Source organism: Astatotilapia calliptera, chromosome 2 (assembly GCF_964374335.1).
Source record: "Astatotilapia calliptera chromosome 2, fAstCal68.1, whole genome shotgun sequence".
Lineage (NCBI taxonomy): Eukaryota > Metazoa > Chordata > Actinopteri > Cichliformes > Cichlidae > Astatotilapia > Astatotilapia calliptera.
Genome location: NC_137423.1, coordinates 34,413,928 through 34,431,764, shown reverse-complemented (window position 1 = coordinate 34,431,764; position 17,837 = coordinate 34,413,928). Strand labels below are relative to the sequence as shown.

Genomic DNA, 17,837 nt, shown 5'->3' with positions numbered 1-17,837 from the left:
TTTTTCATTAAATAATGACAGTGTAGCATGCCCTAGGGTCTGTCCACCTAATTTAAAAAATGGATCATTTCTATTATGTCCTGACATGTAAAGCCATAGAGCTGACAGCTGGTGTACTTTCTTTCTAACGTGACTGAATCTGATCAATAGATTATATTTTGAACAGTTGAAATGTTTCTCTGAGGTCTTCCTGTTTTCCACCTGCCCAGTAGCTCTATTTTCCGCACCCTGAATATCTCTTCTCTGCACATGTCCAAAACACGTCTGCATAGTGTACTTTTCCTTTAATGACGGACTCCCAGCACCACCTTATCGCACCACAAGATGTCACCAACTACAAAAAAAATTCGAAAAACAGGCGACTTACCAGATAAACATGCAACGAGAGACAAAAACGGCTTAAGTAACACGCTGATCATTACTAGTGATGTCATGTGCTGAAGCTATCTGCAGGTGTCAGTGTTTAAAGCGTTAATACTGACAGTGCGAATGGGGCCGCTATGGCCGGACCGGTGGGCCTTCTCCACGGAGGCGAGGCGTGTGTGAGAGAGGGGAGGAGGAACGTGAACATGTCACGCTCTGGAGCCGTTTTGCCCCCCCAAAAAGAAAACTTCTGGAAAAGTTGACATGAAGTAAACAGTCTTTGCTTTTTCACATCTTAACCTCAGTCAGTGGGTGTGGACCACACTGCGGACCGCTGCAGCGACACTTCAGACAGACTGCGAGTGTCAGCGACTGGATTTAAAAAAAAATCTGTTGTGAGGAAGGAGCGACAGTCCCGGTTATAAAATTATCCGAAACTATCGCAGTTATTATTCTTGCTTCTTAAACCCTCAAAACACCCCGAAATTATAACTTATGTGACTTTTCAAGTCGGCCACATGATGGTGCATAAATATGGTGAGTACCGTTCATGTAACGTTATATCTTTTTTTCCCCCACGTGTCACATTTTTTCTTATATACTCGGGTAAAGTTAAAGTTTTTAGGTTAATGCCAGCTCATTACGCCATCAAAGTTATTGCACGGCTTTTCAACGTCCCACGAACCTCCGCTGTAATCCCCTCGAGAAACCAGACTGTTGTTTTAGCCCTCAGGGAATGAGAAAGTTAAGAGTAAGTGGAAATTGTCAGTTTCCGTGCTGTTGGTATTATTATTATTGTTGTTGTTGTTGTTTTCTGAGATGTTATTCTCCTACTCGATCATAATGTTCAGGATTAGGTAGGAAACTGTGAAGTAGTAGATTTACCTTCGTGATGTGCATCAACTCTGCATTCTGTGCTCCTCACCACCCACCGGGTTCAACAACCAGCTGCACAGTCCTGATGGGAAAGAGAGAAATGCCTTTAAAGTGCTCTGCAGGAGACTATAACAGGCAGCAGCAGTGATACGTTTAGTTTAAAAAAAGGAGAAATCTTCCGTATTTTATTATTTATTTAAATTCTTATAACAGTGTGTGTCTGTGCAAAGAAAAGCAGTAGTGGCAGTATTGTTGGCTACATGTATTTACATTTAATAATAGTTTAATTAGAGCTAAAATAAAGAGGTAAGTTTAGAGTAGTCAGGAATTTTTGTATGAACTGATTAATTGCTGACATTTTTGAAAATTGCAACTCCACGAATGTCTTTTTTCTAGCCTCTCAAATGGGATACAGGTTCATAACACTGTTATTTCATTTCCCCTGTCTCTATGTAGCTTTGCTGCTGCTGTTGTTCTGAGACATGTATTTATTTTGTGAGGCAGACACAGCTAGGGCAGCGAGGCTGCTCAAGCAGTACCAGTCCAACCTGACCAGTCCAGAGGAACAGGCCTTGAAGACCAGCGTGGGCAAAGTGTCTTCCATCTTGGGCAGCCAGCTGTTTCAAGCCCTTCTCGGTAAGCTTGTTTTGAAGAAGAGAGTCTTTCGAAACTTTTCCCTCTAGCTTATGTTGCATCAGACCTTTCTCAGGATGTCCTTTCCAAACAACGCTTCCTCTTCATGTGTCTATCTTCTTAAGAATGGGAGGTATTTTTTTTCTTGATCTCCTTTAATTTACTGTGCGCTGTTGCCACACACTATCAGTATTAGATTTAGTGCAGCTGGTATAGTTTGATTTGCGTGGCCGTGTGATTGGCTGAAGGCTGACACAGGATGGAGACGGGGTCAGGTTGTATTAATTTGTATGGGAAGTTAACTGAGTCTAAATGTTTCCCAATTAAGTCTTATGAAAGAGGCCTTTCAGTCTGCCTCACAAAGGTTTGCTGTTTAACCACCTCTGTAGCATACTCGGATTGTAATAAAATCCCATTAAAGCCACGCTCAACTCAGTCTATCTATAGACTGTGCTGTTATAAACTCTGACCTGTCACACTGTTGAAACACAATTCCTCCTTTCAGTTTTACAAAAATAGGCACATTTATGTCTCATAAAACTGTATCAGCAGGGTATAGATCATAAAGTCAGAAAACTTTATTCACTTTAGCCAGAAGCAAATGTAACTGCTTCTGGCTAAAGTGTTTGCTAATAGTGAATCATGAGTTAATGTTAGTTGTAACCAGCTACACCTCCATGACAAGCTGAGTGTGGTGTGTTTTGTGTTTTTGGAAATGAGCCTGTGTGAACCTTATCCTCACTTCCTTTTAGAGCAGATAAGGCACATTACTTCAGTTTAGCAAATGGTTGAGTGGTCCTTCTAATTACCACAGCCATGTTATAATGATGCTAGCCCCTGGGTCTGCTATTGCTTCTGCTGACCCACTGCTGCTTCTTTGCTGGGGATCTAAGGGGGGAAGGGCGGCTATGACTCAGGCAGCAGTTAAAAATGATACGGTGTGGCTCGTTTTGCTAATGATGTATACTGAAGGGAGTTTAAGGTATACTTTCTTGTGCTGACTGATGAACCCTTTAAACATAAAGATAAAATGTATTGCTCTTTTTGCGTCTTGTCAAAGGTAAGGGGCTCATTATAGAGACTAATTTGTTGTACCTCATCACCCAGAGTCCACATTTTAAGACCAAATGAGTTGTTAAGTCTCATTTGAATGGTTTCTAAAAATGTAGGCTGGAGCAAATGGTGGATAGAACCATAAAAATGTGACTGAGTTTGCATGAATGGTTTAGGAAGTAGAGAATTTAAAAAAGAATATGTAGTCCCTCATTTTCAGAGGCTCAATTTGCACTGTGAAGCTCTGTGGGATTGGCAGCATTTGCAGCATTTGATTGGATCTGAGCAGAGAGTGTAGCCCTGTATACTGAAGAATTCATCCTTCTGCTTCTATCAGGAGTCACATCATCAGTAAACACCAGTGACCTGGTTTCACTGGCAACCATACATGCCCATGCCATAAAATTGCTTCAATCATGTGTGTCCGATGACGTGATTTGCTTTGGATTAGGAGTTGTTTCTCTCCTTATGCATACTTTTCTATTCCCATCATTTTGGCACAAGGTAATCTTCATTCATTCATCTCCTAAGATTTTCTCAGCAGGCTCTTTTAGGTGATTCCTGGACAGGTCTAATTTCCTCTTCTTGTTCTTGGGTTTGCATCTTGTTGTAAACTCTTTGCATTTCCATTCATGAAGGCATCTAACAATTGCATATATTAATAATGATACACGCACCTTATCAAGAGTTTTCTTGACTTGGTTAGATGTTGTGTCACTTGCACTGACATCTCCTTGGACCTTGTGTTTAAAATTGTAGTGAAAAGCTATAAAATACAAATTCAGTCCACCATTGAGGTGTACAAAAGTAAAACTAGAATGTTTGTGTCTTTCTCCAACAAATCATGGATCTAAATGTAACCGGTGTTGCCTTTATGTGCTGTTAAGTCAATCACAACGTGTAACACATGAAGAAAAGCAATTGAAATACTTGCTTTTAATCTGATGCACTGATTGCAAGAAGTCTATCATGCTTGTGCTGACGATAACCTCTGAAATTGTCTGTAGATACTGATGTTTTCTTGAGTCTCAAAATATTTTTTTTATCCATACTCACTGAGTTTAGGGATTAAAAGTTTATTGCACTTTGGTGCAGGCTTAAATATGCAGTTGGGGTTTTTTCATCACAATGAAATAACTGTTGATTGCACAGTTTAGTGGCTTTATATTAATGACACCACTGGTTTGCATCGAGGCTACAGTGTTGCAAGCCTTAGTGCTCTTTACTCGTTTTGTTCCCTACTGAAGATCAGCCTGTAGCTGCTGGGTGGAGGTTTAGTATCATTCAGGGTTCTTCTCTACCTTTGGATTAGCATGCTGTCTGTGCAGATGTTTGCAAAGAGCTAATGTTGTGCTAGCAACATCAGCTTTTTTGGTTCTTTTCCTGCACCTTGGCTCATGTGATGAGTCACATGATCAACAGTAGTTCAACGACCCTCTTAAGAGACAACGCCAAGTAGGGTTTACCTGGGACTCTCCACCATTTGGTTGTTGGAACTGAAGAAGCATCTTCACGAAACTTAAAGAAATCCAGTCACTTTCTTTCCAAGCTCTTTAAATTATTATGAACTGAACGACATAATGAAACTACTTCTGTCCTGAATGCAGTTTGCACTTTACAGTTGTGCTGCTACCATTCCATGCTACCATAAATGGTAATGTGATTACAGTAATGTGTTACTTTGTACTGGATAGATGTCACCCTTTTGTTAGAATGCTAACCAAAGCTATTGAACTTGGTTAACTTGTTAAAAAAATCACCCTAAAGTTGAGAGAGAAAGTCACCAAAAAACCCCATGTGGTTACTGACCATTTCTCCAGGTATTAGTGGACATTTGACCATGCACTGTTTTAATGTAATCAACCTGAAATCAGATCTAATGTATTTTATTATTTATTGAGGTGAGGGAGACTCGGAGAGGATTAGCTTTCAGGATTCCAAACATTCCTCGCAAAGAATGTTCAATCAGGGCCGAGCCTGAGGCCGACAGGAAAATAAATAGCTCTAGGCTCCCATGCGAGCCTCTTCCAGGCCGTCCTGGCTCTCTGGACCATCTGCACAATGTGTGAGGGTAGAAGAAGTAGAAGAGCCGTCTGGTCGCTGTGTCTCAGGTGAATGGTTGAAGAAGACTGGCCCCTCATTCAACATGTGGTTCTCATCAGTGCAGGCGGAGTGGAAGAGCAGCCGGTTCATAGCACTAATAGGAATACAGTGCAGTATAAACATTACTCATCCTCTTATCCGCTCCTGTTGTGTTTGCCTTCACATGCTCAGGGCCATGTGAACTGGTTCATATGGGCCATTTAGTCTAATGGTGGGAGGAAATTTTCTGGAGCAGGGACTGTGTTGTTCAGAAGAGATGAAAGACCTGAGTCTGAAAATCTGCCATTTTCAGACTCTAAAGAAATTGATGCATAGTAAAGTATTCTGTCTTTACAGTTTCTTTAACTTTGATACTCTGCGGGAAGTAAAGAGGTGTTGCACGTCCCGTGGGAAGGTTCAGCGTTCATCCATTTGGATGTCAGCATGGCTGCACAGTCACAAACAAAGGTTGCCTTAACTGCGCATCTACCCTTTTGTTCCAACGTACAAACATACAGTGGGGAGCACGGGGTGCTGCTCGCTGTGAGTTGGGGCAAACATACAGGCCGACACACTTTCAATTACAGTGGAGCCTAAATTCCTGGGGAATATTTCATTTAAACAGCGACAAGGGAGGGAATTGTTTGCCCTGCCTTAAAACTGTGACCTAGTTTTCTGTCAATGTGTTGCTCTGGTGAGCAGTGGGTTGCTCATCATCATGTAAAGAACCAGGGGCACTGTCTTTTTTTGTTTGTGATTCAACCAGGCAGGAAGTACAGAGATGATGTCAGTCTAATTAAATAGGTACATGACAAAAAGAAGAGGCCTGCAATGCACCGATCATGCATGCAGATATTTTGGAGGACTGTGGATGAGGGGGGAAATGCGGGAAAACCCCCCTAAACTGTGACAAAAAAAGCTTTCGACCAGACGCCCCAAAATAGACCCAGAAATCGGTCCTGTGAAAGAGACTTCTGGTCTGGATTGTGTGTTGTGTTTTATGGTCAGGAATTTATGTGGTCTGTGAGGGTTGGAACAGTTCAACGATTTCTTTTTTAACTTTGTTTGGAAGGTCACTGAAGTGGAAAAAAGCGAAAGCCCTGTACGAAGTGTGTCTGTGAATCCTGATCTCAGAACACTTCAAGATGTGATTGAGCACCTTTCTCTCACTTGTTAACTCTGCCAAAAATAGATGAGTGATGTAATTAGAAGTGTTAGCTGTGTGAAAACAAGCCAGGTGTCCAAGATGCAGCTGAAGCATGGCCTGCAAAACTTAACTAAACTAATATTTTTCAAGATTTAATCAAGGTTGAACTTACCGGTACTTTTCTTAAATACATAGACAGGTGGACATTCGTTAGTTTGTGCTCCTACATTTTGAAGCCTCAAGTTGAGTGTTTTGGCCTTAACCATCTACCATAATCATAAACTATGTCAAAACTATAAAAGGACTCGCTGAGGTTTTCAATCAAGGCAGCAGCATAGCTATTTTCTCTTAGAATGTACCCATTCAAGCTGATATCTGCAACCAGTTGTCCCTTGTCGACCATTAGAAAGAATGCACTACAGAAAAGGAGTTTAAGTCTGCTGTTCCTAATGGTGGACAGAATGGTTTGCTCCTTAGAAAGGGTGGGGGAGGAGGCCGGTGAAGCTGCTGCTCACCTCAGGGTCTCAGCAGGGGCCTCGGGCCTCATTTTCTCTTGATTGTTCACCTTTGTCTAAAGTTTATTTATGCTTTAATGCACCTAGCCCATCTTAAAATTGAGGCAAAAGACAATACATGTAAAGATGAGCTTGAGTTCAAATTAAACTGCCGTAAGATTGAAGGCTGCTATTAGAATCAGAATCAGAGAAACTTTATTAATCCCAAAGGGAAATTGAGTTTTAGAATATCAGGATCCTCCAGCTTGAGTTAGTGTCAAAAGAGTAACACTGAGCCATTTTCTGTGCCTCCTTAACAAAGTCAAGAAGGTACTACTGGTCCTTCTGTTGTTCCTCATCTCTCTTCTTCATTGTGAGTAAGACTATTGGTCTATTCCTTCGGTTTCAGGAAACTGAAGCAGAGACCTTCTTTCATTTTTGTGCTTCCATTGCTGTTGCTTTGCATTAGCCAAAGTATCTTTGGTCTCTTCCGTTTCACTACAAGCTGGTTGATAAGGCACAAGAGGCTTGTGCAGCTCCCTCAACTGAAGATAGCATCATATACGACAAATTTAAAGGTACCAGAGTTGGTACCCGAGGCTGCTCTCTTGTAAAATGAAGAGAACCTCTTTTCAAACAATTTTTAAGTTTGCTTTGACAGATGGGATGTACCAAGCAAAGTTACTGGCTTTCAAACACTAAGTGAGCTGATGTTGTTTGAACAGTTCGAGAGCTGTGTCTCAGAGCAGATTGTGCTACATTTGAATGAATAAAATGTAACCACCCTACAGCAGGCTAAAGTTCTGCTGCAGAAATTTGCCTTGACCTACAAGAGTATTTGTGTGAGTAAATGTGAAAGATCCAACTGTGAGCATACGTAGAAAAATGCTGCATTTTAGCCCCAATAAGCTAAAGGTGGTCCACCAAGTCCAAAGCCAGAGAAACAATGTTACTACTGTCATAAAGCAGGGCATGCCTTTGCTGTCTGTCTGTCTCTCAATCGTAAAAGCAGCAACCTCAGCAAACAAGGCAAGTAAAAGCTGTTGATAAAAAAAGGGAATTCTTCTGAGAGCCTTTGTTGAGCTAGATGAACCAGATGATTGCTTTAAACCATGCATCTTTGCCGGATCTGTGTCATTGACAGGATCAGTAGTCAGGAAAAATATTAAGCAATACTGGCGGCTCAGTCTCTCGGATCTTTTTCCGCCTGGCGCAGAGACTTCCTGTAATCTAAGCTCCTCAGTAAGAATTATAGTGATGGCTTTGCATTAGTTTTACGTTTCAGATTTGACTTTATTTAAAAAGTAATTGACTCCATTTAGCATTTGTATACATTTTAATGTTGAAATCCAAAAGTATTAATACACAATAACTTCAAACTATTTGATATTTGTAAATAAGCAGCCTGATATTCCTGTGTCACCTGATTGTCCTATACCTGCAACTCCTAAAATCCTGTGTGCAGATGTCAGTAAAGTTGTGGTTTCAGTACTTCAGCATCTATCTAGCTCTGTAGAACTGGAGCAGGAACACAAGTGGAGTTACACTTTTTTTTAAAATATTAATTAACACTTAAGCTGTTTCTGTGCAGTTTGGCACACAGTCTGTCTATTAGTTAAAGGTACTGTGGCTGTATCTTCAAGGGAAGAAAAAAACATGAATGTGTGAGAGACAGTACTGGAAAGAAAGATGAGCGAATATGTTAGAAAGCTGAGTACTGCTCAGGAAGTGACATTTGATAACCCTATAAAATTTAGACTTTTGCCTTGAGTAATTTATGTTTGTTTGGGTTTTTGTGTCACAGTAGATCTCTACACGACCTGCTGCTTAGATATTTGGTTATTTTATGTCATGAGGCGTCTTCAAAATAAAACGATTGTGTGTATTTTTGTCAAAGATTGTGTGAGAATAATATACAAGTGCATGAACAAGTAGGCCTTTTACAGCTCACAGTAATAGTCTATCCTAGCTTGTGCATGTCCAATGTCTCTGTGAGGTTAGGTCAAAGGTCAGGTGGTAGTCTTCAGTTTGAATTTAAGCTGATGACTATCTTTAGCTTCACTTCCTAAATTCCATCTTTAGATTAGCTTTATACAGCTAAAAGGTAGAAAGTGGCATAGCTGCCTGCTATATAAAGTCAACAAATGATTCTTTACCTTCATAAACATCTATTTCGAATAAAACGCAACAGAAATGAATAGTTTTATTCAGTTATATAAATATTCATTAAGAAACATATTCAGATCAGAACAGATTCCATTGAATTTTATGTTTTACATTACACTGATGTATAAAATTAATTGGAAAATTGACATGGAAAATATTCATGCCCTTTTTGGGCTTGAATATTTTTTGAGTACAGCAGTAGCTCGCACTAACCAGATGCTTTATTGGGGTATACCTTGATAGTACCAGGTTGGACTCCCTTTTGCCTTCAGAACTCACAAGGTTCAACAAGGTTGGGGAACATCTATCAGAGCTTTTGGTCCATATTGACCATACATACATGATGTCAGTCTCCTGTTCCACCACATCGCAATGAATTGAAACCTGATGACCGTGGAAGCCGATTGTGCTTTGTTATGTTCAGGTTAGGAGGATACCACTGATACAAGACGTGTTGTTTATGACAAATTCTCACCCAGCAACATTTTCCAATATTCTTTTCTGTTTCTTTGTAGCTGACAGGAGTGGCCCCAGCTGTGATCCTCTGCTGTTGTATCTACTTCAAGGTTCAACATGTTGTGTGTTCAGAGGTGCAGTTCTGCATACTTTGTTTGTAACAAGTTTTGTTTGAGTTATTGTTGTCTTTCTAGCGGCTCCAAGGAGTCTGACAATTCTTGTTTGACCTCTGACATAAACAAGGCATTCTCACCCAGAGAACTGCAGCTCGCTGGATATTTTCCCCGTTTCGGACTATAAACCCTAGAGATAGCTGTGCACAAAAATCTTCGTAGATCAGCAGTTTCTAAAACACCCAGACCAGCAGACACAGATGCAAAGCAAAATTCTTTACTATAAGAGTTGATCTTGTATTGGATTTAGACTTTTCAGGTAGAGAGAAGTCACTTTTAAATAAAAATTTTGCTCAACCATCAGTAACAATAAATTTTCAGCAACTACTCTGTGTGGGGATATGAGGATACCTTTTTTTTTTTTTCAAATGATTGTCTTTAGGCATTTTTTTCTTTTATTGGACAGTGACCTGGAAGACTGGAAAACAAGCAGTCAGAGGCGGGGTGTAAAATGCAGTCGGTTTCTCAGCTGGAATTAAGCTGAGGACGTTTTAGTTATGTTGCATGCACTGTATCCATTCACTATTGGGATGCTTATATAACACAGAGAGATAATAAACACAGTGACAGTGTGGCGTACTACAATATGTGTAGAAAATAATGAGGTAAAGTAAGGAGGCTCATTTGCGTGACTGTGGATATTTGCATCTATATGGAATTAGGTTATTGCAGGTAGGCCCACAGCATGTTTGCGTGTCTGCATGTGCATAAGAGTTTGTGTAAGTGAGGCTGCTCTTTAGTCAGCTGGTCATCAAACTGCTCTGCCCACACATGGCTTCACTCCTCCACATTCAGACACAGTGATGAGTCACATGCTCCATTCTTACACTTTTGTTCTTACAGCGTCTTGTTGGGACATACTGACTCTTGTCTCTCCGTCTCACACATGCACATAGACTTTGAGTCCCCGTTTCAATAAGAGGTGCACATTCTTGAAAGACATGTTTAAAACGTTTCACCTCCAAAGTGTTTTGCAGCCCATTTTTGTCCTGACAGTGAACTGTGCGAAGTTGATGAACTCTTCTGCAACCTCTTTATGTCAACACTGCAGTAACCAGGCGCTCACTTGGCATCAGCAAAATTGTCTCAGCGCATTCTTGTCAAACGGCTGCCACTCAGCGGCTGACCGTGGGACATGGGCCAAGAAGTGATGAGAAGACTTCAGAAGAAGGGGGGAGGAGTTAAAGAGTGCGCTGAGACTTACTCACTTTTGATTGAATTTCATGCTGCCTAACAATTAATGGCAAATGCTTGATTAGCCCTGCCCATGCATGTAGTTTTGGGGGATCCCTGTTTCCTAAAAGTCTAGAAAAAAGAACTCGTGTGGCTCCGGGGAAAATCTGATATAGACATTAATGCTCCTAAGTTCTTTTATTAGCACCACTGGTGGCTTTACGGTGTCGTTATTATTAGCTGTTCTTTATGTTTAGCTGTCATGTTAGTACATGCTAATCAAAGATGGTTACCATGGTTACACTATCCTTGAATAATAACTATATTAGCGTTGTCTTGGTTGTAACCAGGAGTTTCTTGAATTACTTGTCAGCTCTGACCATTCTCCTCTGACCTTTGGCAGAGAACTGCTGCTCACTTGATATTTTCTCTTTTTCAGACCATACTCAGTAAAGATGACCACCCGAGAGATGGTTGTGTGGGGAATCCCAGTAGATCGTCAGTTTATAAAACACTCACTCACAGTCCAGCAACCATAACAGATTCAAATTCAGTTAAATCACATATTTTTTTCCCAACCCAACATAACAGTAAAGCATCCTGGTACTGCAACTTCTGCATGCGCGCCTATTTCACACTTAGGAGAAGCAAAGCATGACATCCACATGGTGGGCCAGGGTTACATGCTTTGCTGTGATATTGAGTTGTTTTTGTCCCTTTCTGATGCTCATGTGTTGAAGTGGCCAAATTTGCTAATGCAAGAGTTTATAAATTGTCCCATCAGTCAGCTAGAGTGAACTACATGTATTGATTCGTTAATATGTGTAGAAGTCTTGGCGTAAAACCGAGTTTCAAAGCAAAGAGATCTTAAAATCACGTGTCGTGTAAGTGATCTGTGACACTGACAAATAACAACGTGCAGGATGTTTTTCTTTCTTTTTTTGTGACACACTCTTGTCAGGTAGTATGATAAATTATAATGTTAGACACAGACTTGATGATGTACTTAGTCAGTACCTGAGTCATGTAGTTCAGCAAGAAGATAAGAAGAACACTTGCAAATATGGAGACATAGCTTCCATGTAAACAGACGACTCCCACCCCCACATTTTTACCAACTGTACCCTTGAGGACAAAAAACAGACTTCTCCCCAAGTGCCGGTGATTGATCGGCGGATTCTTTAACGCATCCAAAGCAGTTAGACGACTGAGAACTTACAAAGATGTAGAGATGACAAAGTAAAAAAAAGAAAGTCTTTTGCTGTAATGTTTGTTGTGGTCCAAGTAAAGGGAAAAAAATGCTTATTATAGTTTTCTTTTCCTCGCAGATATTCAAGAGTGTTACGAGGTGACCTTGCAACTGAACACAGAACAAACTGTTGTGAAAGAAGACAACAGGCGCGATGTGTGGGAGGTAAATTTCCTGCTTTACATTATATATTTCAAGAAAATAAGCTTAATGTTCACACGTGCTGTTGTGCACTTTGCTGTTACTCAGTAGGCAACGCTAGATGTCATTACCTGTGTCCCTCGCACTCCTACACGGATAACATGTCACCATGAGTCACAGTAGCTATGACTTCAACCTGGTGAGTGAGTGTCAGACAGAGAAAAAGTTGGACGGGGGCACCCATGGGTAGAGGGAGAAGAGGAAATTAGACAGAGTCAAAAGAGCGCTGATTACCATTTGCTCATCAGTGGGAGTCAGCCAGTCCTGTCATTATAACAAGTGTTTATAGTCGCATGGTTATTTAGAATATTTTTAGTGTGGGACGCAGAATGAAGGGAGATTTTATGTAGGCCTAAATGTTTTTAAATGTACAGCATCGTGGAGGCAAGTGATGTAAAACAAATCCACACATTCTGGTTATATACAGACACTTTTTTGTCACTTATCCCCTAATGGCCTTTAGATGGGTTGGAACTGCTCACTTGATATCACTTGTGTGCTTTAATGTTGCTTTGCAACTTTCCTTGAGCTATGCCAAAATGTTAATGAAATTGATCTTTGGCTGACTTCAATAACTCATTAGCTGAATGGCCTTTGTTCTTTTTCTTTGTAGCCAAGAGAGATATGCTATAGCGTCTGTATAATAATGACGACATGAGTGTGCCTACACATTTGTTTGCAGTTTGAGTCCCCACGCAGGCTGGACCGGCACAACATGATTTCAATTTCAGCACCAAATTTTTAAATGTAATTTTAAAAAATGTAATTTGAGGCACAATGGCTAGCTTTCATTCTTTTAAGCAAAGAAACCAGATTCTTGAACTGAAATGTCAGACTAATACAATTACACTGGCCTGAAATACTCTTCAAAGACACTGTTGTCGTTTAATCCAGCTAATTAACATGCTTAGTAAAACCAAGACTGTATTTCACCTTGTGAGTGTGGAGCAGTTTAGTGATAGATTATTAGGAGATGATTTCAGATCTGCTCAAACATCAACTGAATGAGCACTTACTTTGCCTTTAGGTGACTGGAGTCTTGGTAGCGTTGAAAGACGACCATTAGCTGCCATCAAAATACTTCAGAGGTGACAAAAGCCCCCTCAACATTGGTTTTAAAGCTTTTCTCAGTTTTAATGTATTACAAAATATAATGTGTGATTTTGAATTCATTGGTGAGCTACAGAGAGGAAGTATGCTGGAAAATACAGACTTGCTCCCTCTGCCAGTCATCACAAGCCATCATGGCAAACTCGATAGGCGTATGAGTTTACATATGACTGTTTGTTTTGACATAGACCACAGATAAGATCAGACTTAGTTCATTTTTAGCAGATATAGTATCTTTAATCTCCATATTTACTTTTATAAAGTATTTACTTCGACCAAGCTGCCTGACTGAAACACTGATTCCCTAATTTTGCTCAGGACCCATTTTACCATAAATGGGGATCCTTCATAGTTTATTTAGCTTTAGTGCTTTTTTCTGTTTATTGTTTTCTGCTGATTAATTTGCTGCCTGATGCAGCTTCTTTGCTGTTTATTATTTACTAAGTGCTGTCCCAGATCCCATGTTACACAGTTTTCAGTGTAAAAAAAGGGAGATATGTCAATATGGGGTTTATACAAATAAATTAAGCAGTCCAAAAAAGAGCCAACTCTGTAGAAAAGACATTAAATTGTAAACGGTGATTTATGTATGACAACTGATGGCTCACGCTATACCTCCTAGATGACTCATTTTAAAAATAAGCATAGATTTTTTCTCAGGATGGTCGTCACATTTCTGATCCACTCCAGCTGCTCTTTGTGTTTGGTGTGATGGGATCAATAATAACTTTCATCCACAGTCCAATAATTCGATTGATGCTGTTTTTATGAATCCTCATGTGGCTTTACATCATGTAGGACTTTTTTCAGTGCCTTTTGGTTTATGTAAAGGAAGGTGAGAGTAATTCAACATTCAACATGGGAACTAAGGTTTAATCTAACATTATTCCTTTATGCTTAACAGCCCTTCCCCCAAGTCAATCACTTAATGTCAGTGTGTTTTTTTTTTAAATTTTCATAACTCTGAACTGGATTATGGCTGGTCAGTTGAACAGAGGAACTGCACTAAACTTGTCATCCACTTGATTGTATTGAACTGATGCTGCAGAGCAGAAGACTTTTTCTTTTACAATCATCTGTTCCAAAAAATAGTCATTTTTAAAAATTAACCGTCCTTTCTTACAACCTTCCCCCTTGCTGGGCAGTTAAAAAAGTAGCCCTGGTTTGAAATCACTGGATTATTCAAGCATAAATTGTTGCTTATTGCAGGGCCATGTGTTCAAACTTTGTCACTCCCCATGGTAGAGGATCTAAACCATAAATTATGACTGTGGCTTGAACTTTAGTCCAACATCCTAAGCTCGTCTCTGTGCATCTGTGATCCACCCTGTTCAGCTTCTAATTCAGTGCAACATGCCTCTTGATCCATTCCCCCATCCTTCACTGTCTGGATCCCAGCTGCTTGTGAGGCCTATAGGCACAGTCCTGGAAAGAGAGAAGCTGCTGGAAGGATGCAGCAGTCATAGTGGGAAGTTTAAGGGAGAGAAAGAGAGCTGCTTAATGGACACCCGACGAGGTGCTCATCAGTATTCTAGCCATGCGATCACCTGAGTGGAGGATGGGAGGGAAACTAAATGAGTCTGCAAATTCCCTGATTTGGTGCAGAGTAGCAGGTGAGAGTGGAGAATGGCTCCTTTGGAAATAAATAAAAGAAACCATAAGAGAACAAGTTAGTTTCATGTGATTGATTTCATAGTGGTTATTTAATGTTTTGGTTCCAAGCTAAGTGTGATGTCACTAGTTTGGTTGTATTGGGATATAATCATGAAATATCAAAAGAATAGAATTTAAATATATCATGAATTCCCAGTGTTATAGGACTTGAAGTAATTAATTGAATGACTGCACCAATTTGCAGATGTCTGGCTATGAGTGCTGTGCAAAAGGCATACTGTTAGCTTCCAGCATTAGAAGGGGCTACAGCTGCACTGTCTGCCAGTGTCAGCTGACCTGCCTGTCCTAAATGTGGAGAAGGTGCCATCAAAGGACACACTCACTGAGCCTCACTAATGTAAAGAAAATGTTGTGAGAAGACTGCAAACTTCACATTGATGTAATTCTGATGGTTGAATTTTGCCTTCCAACTCTCTTCCTGTTGGTTACATAGATGCCAGGTACAGCTGCCCGCATGCTTCAGCGTGTGGGTGTATATATATTATCTTTTCAACTTGAGCAAAAGAGGAGCTTTCATTTTAATTTAAAGCCATCGGGAGGAAGTTAAGAGCTTTTATTTGAAAACGAATTTGAAAAATTGGTGGAAACACGTGGTTGCAGATTTGCACAGGTGATGGCCTGCTCTAAAGGCTGCCCTCTGCTGTCAGTTAAGGGTCTTTATTCAGTCTATGTCCAGGCTTAGGACCCTGTGTTTAGTTTCCTCATATAATATATTTGCTAAACTTTGGCTGTCTTGTGTCTTGCGCCCTTTTTACAACAAACAGTGCTGTGCTGCATTTTTTTTCTTAACTTTCTGATTTTCCAAAGCTACTCTCTCTCTTCAACACAATGTTATTTCACAAGATTGGGAGTCACTCCTGACTGTTTTTTAAATTTAAAAAGTATTTAAAATTATTACATAAAAAGTTTTAAATAAGCAAACTTGTTTCCTTGCAGAAATCTAAGAACACTAATAGGATACATGTGCTCATTTCTCTTTATGATACAAGAGCTAGTAGGTGACTATTTTTTTTAGCATAAACCCTGAAGACTTGGAAAATAGCTAGCCTGGTATTGTTAAATGTCTGTCAGAAGTCCTGCTTAGGGTTCAGGAAGCATCTTTGACAGACTAAATAATTTAAAAATACAAAAGAAGGTAAAAAAAAAAAAGTATATACTGTATTGGTAAACTGTAGAGGTGCTGGTAGACTGATAAATTTATACTTTTTAGCTCTTTATGCTAAACTAAGCTAGCTTGTTCGTCCTAGCTCTGTTGGTGTTGTCAGATTATTTACAAATGCAGTTAATGTCATGTTTAGGATCAGTAATGTTATGTTTGGATTACAAGACATGTAATCTACTCCGAATACCTAATACAGAAAACATAATACTTTGTTTAAAAAATAGATGCACACTTCAAATTTTGTTTTCAAAAAGAGTGATTTTTTTCATATTTAGCATTTACTGTTGGTTAAATTAGTACTACAGTTTGTAAATCTGTATAACATATTACACATCTTTTTCATAGGATTTATTATGAATGATAATAATAATATATTCAACAAAACTCACTATCTTTGTTAGATATGTCTGTTCAACTTCTCGCTAACACAAATCTCTAGTCAGCCAACATGGCAGCAACTCAGTGCATTTAGAAATGTAGACATGGTCACGATGACCTGCTCAAGTTCAACCTGAGCATCAGAACGGACAAGAAAAGTGATTTTAAGTGACTCTGAATGTGTCATGGTTGTTGTTGCTGGGCGGGCTAGTCTAGCAATTTCAGAAACTGCTGGTCTACTGGGATTTTCCCAGACATCTCTAGGTTTTTACAGAAAATGGTCCAAAAAAGAGAAAATATCCAGTGAGCAGCAGTTCTCAGGGAGAAAGTGCATTGTTGATGTCAGAGGTCAGTGGAGATTGACCAGACTGCTTTAACAAATTATGCAGAAGAGCATCATTTACCTATATACTTAATGCCATTTGAAAATTAATGTATATGATTATCTTTTCTGGTATCCACAAGCGTGTCCATGTTATTGCAAGACAATATTTTTACGTTACTTGTCTGAAAAACAAATACTATGTGTGTCCCCTGCAGGATCAAGAGGGACAGAGTGTGTCCCGGGTCCGAGTGACCAGCAGGAGCAGCCCTCAAAAAGTGGAGCGAGTTTCTGGTTTGGTGGCTCGTTCTCATGTCGACGTGCCAAAGGTGAGTTACGCAAAGCAAAGATTTGCTTCCATGGACTGTCATGAACTCAACTTTTGCTCAATGATCCCATTAAACGTCAGAAAGACGATACTGTGACGCTGATGATGTGATGCTTACAAAATTTCCACGACAGTTATTGAGCTTTTTATTATGGTAATACTGAACACCGTGGTTAATAGTATATCATAAAACACTTAAAGGCCTAAAATATGTGGTCATATAATTCACCATGCTGAGGATCTCACTGTAGCTACGGGCTGGTTTTAAAAAGATTTAAATAAGTAATTTAAGACTGTGCAATATATGCTGTCCCTGAATCAGCGTTTTCTTAGTCACTCGTTATTCACTATGATAGTTCTTTTTTTCCACACAGTTTAATGTCAGACTACCGTACTTCAGTCAATGTAGTCATTGGTTTCTTGTCCACAGTCTCTAAGTTTGGACTATCCCTAACCTGACAACATTTGACTCCTGGAGAACGTTCACTGGTTCCCGAAAGCCATCTTTAATTGCTCTGCTTAGTCCTTTATTTTCTAGACAGTACGGTGAGAGGTGAAACTTCTCCCACCAGAGAAAGATTTGCTCTGGTGTCTTCTTAACCAATATCAGTTGTTGACCTCTTGGTATACATGCAACTTTTACTGTAACAAGTGAGCATGTCTTGACAAAAGTTACAAAATGCATTGATTTATCATATAGGCTGACTATAAACAGGGTTATTTTTTAACTTTTTTTGCTGCATGAATATGACTCAACCTTGGATGTCAGTCCTTCTTATGAGTTAACAAAAGTGCAG

At 39.7% G+C, this 17,837-nt stretch overlaps 1 protein-coding gene across 1 annotated transcript in view; it reads left to right on the top strand.

Moving 5' to 3' along the window:
• Positions 1–267: 267 nt before the first annotated feature.
• Positions 268–17,837, top strand: part of dlg3 (discs, large homolog 3 (Drosophila)) — an 80,966-nt gene continuing 63,396 nt past the window's right edge. Inside the window, exons 1-4 of the mRNA XM_080308013.1 lie at positions 268–900; positions 1,744–1,875; positions 11,945–12,030; positions 16,931–17,041. Coding sequence (XP_080164139.1) covers positions 882–900; positions 1,744–1,875; positions 11,945–12,030; positions 16,931–17,041 — 348 coding nt within the window. The 5' untranslated portion in view covers positions 268–881. The remainder of the gene's footprint in view (positions 901–1,743; positions 1,876–11,944; positions 12,031–16,930; positions 17,042–17,837) is intronic.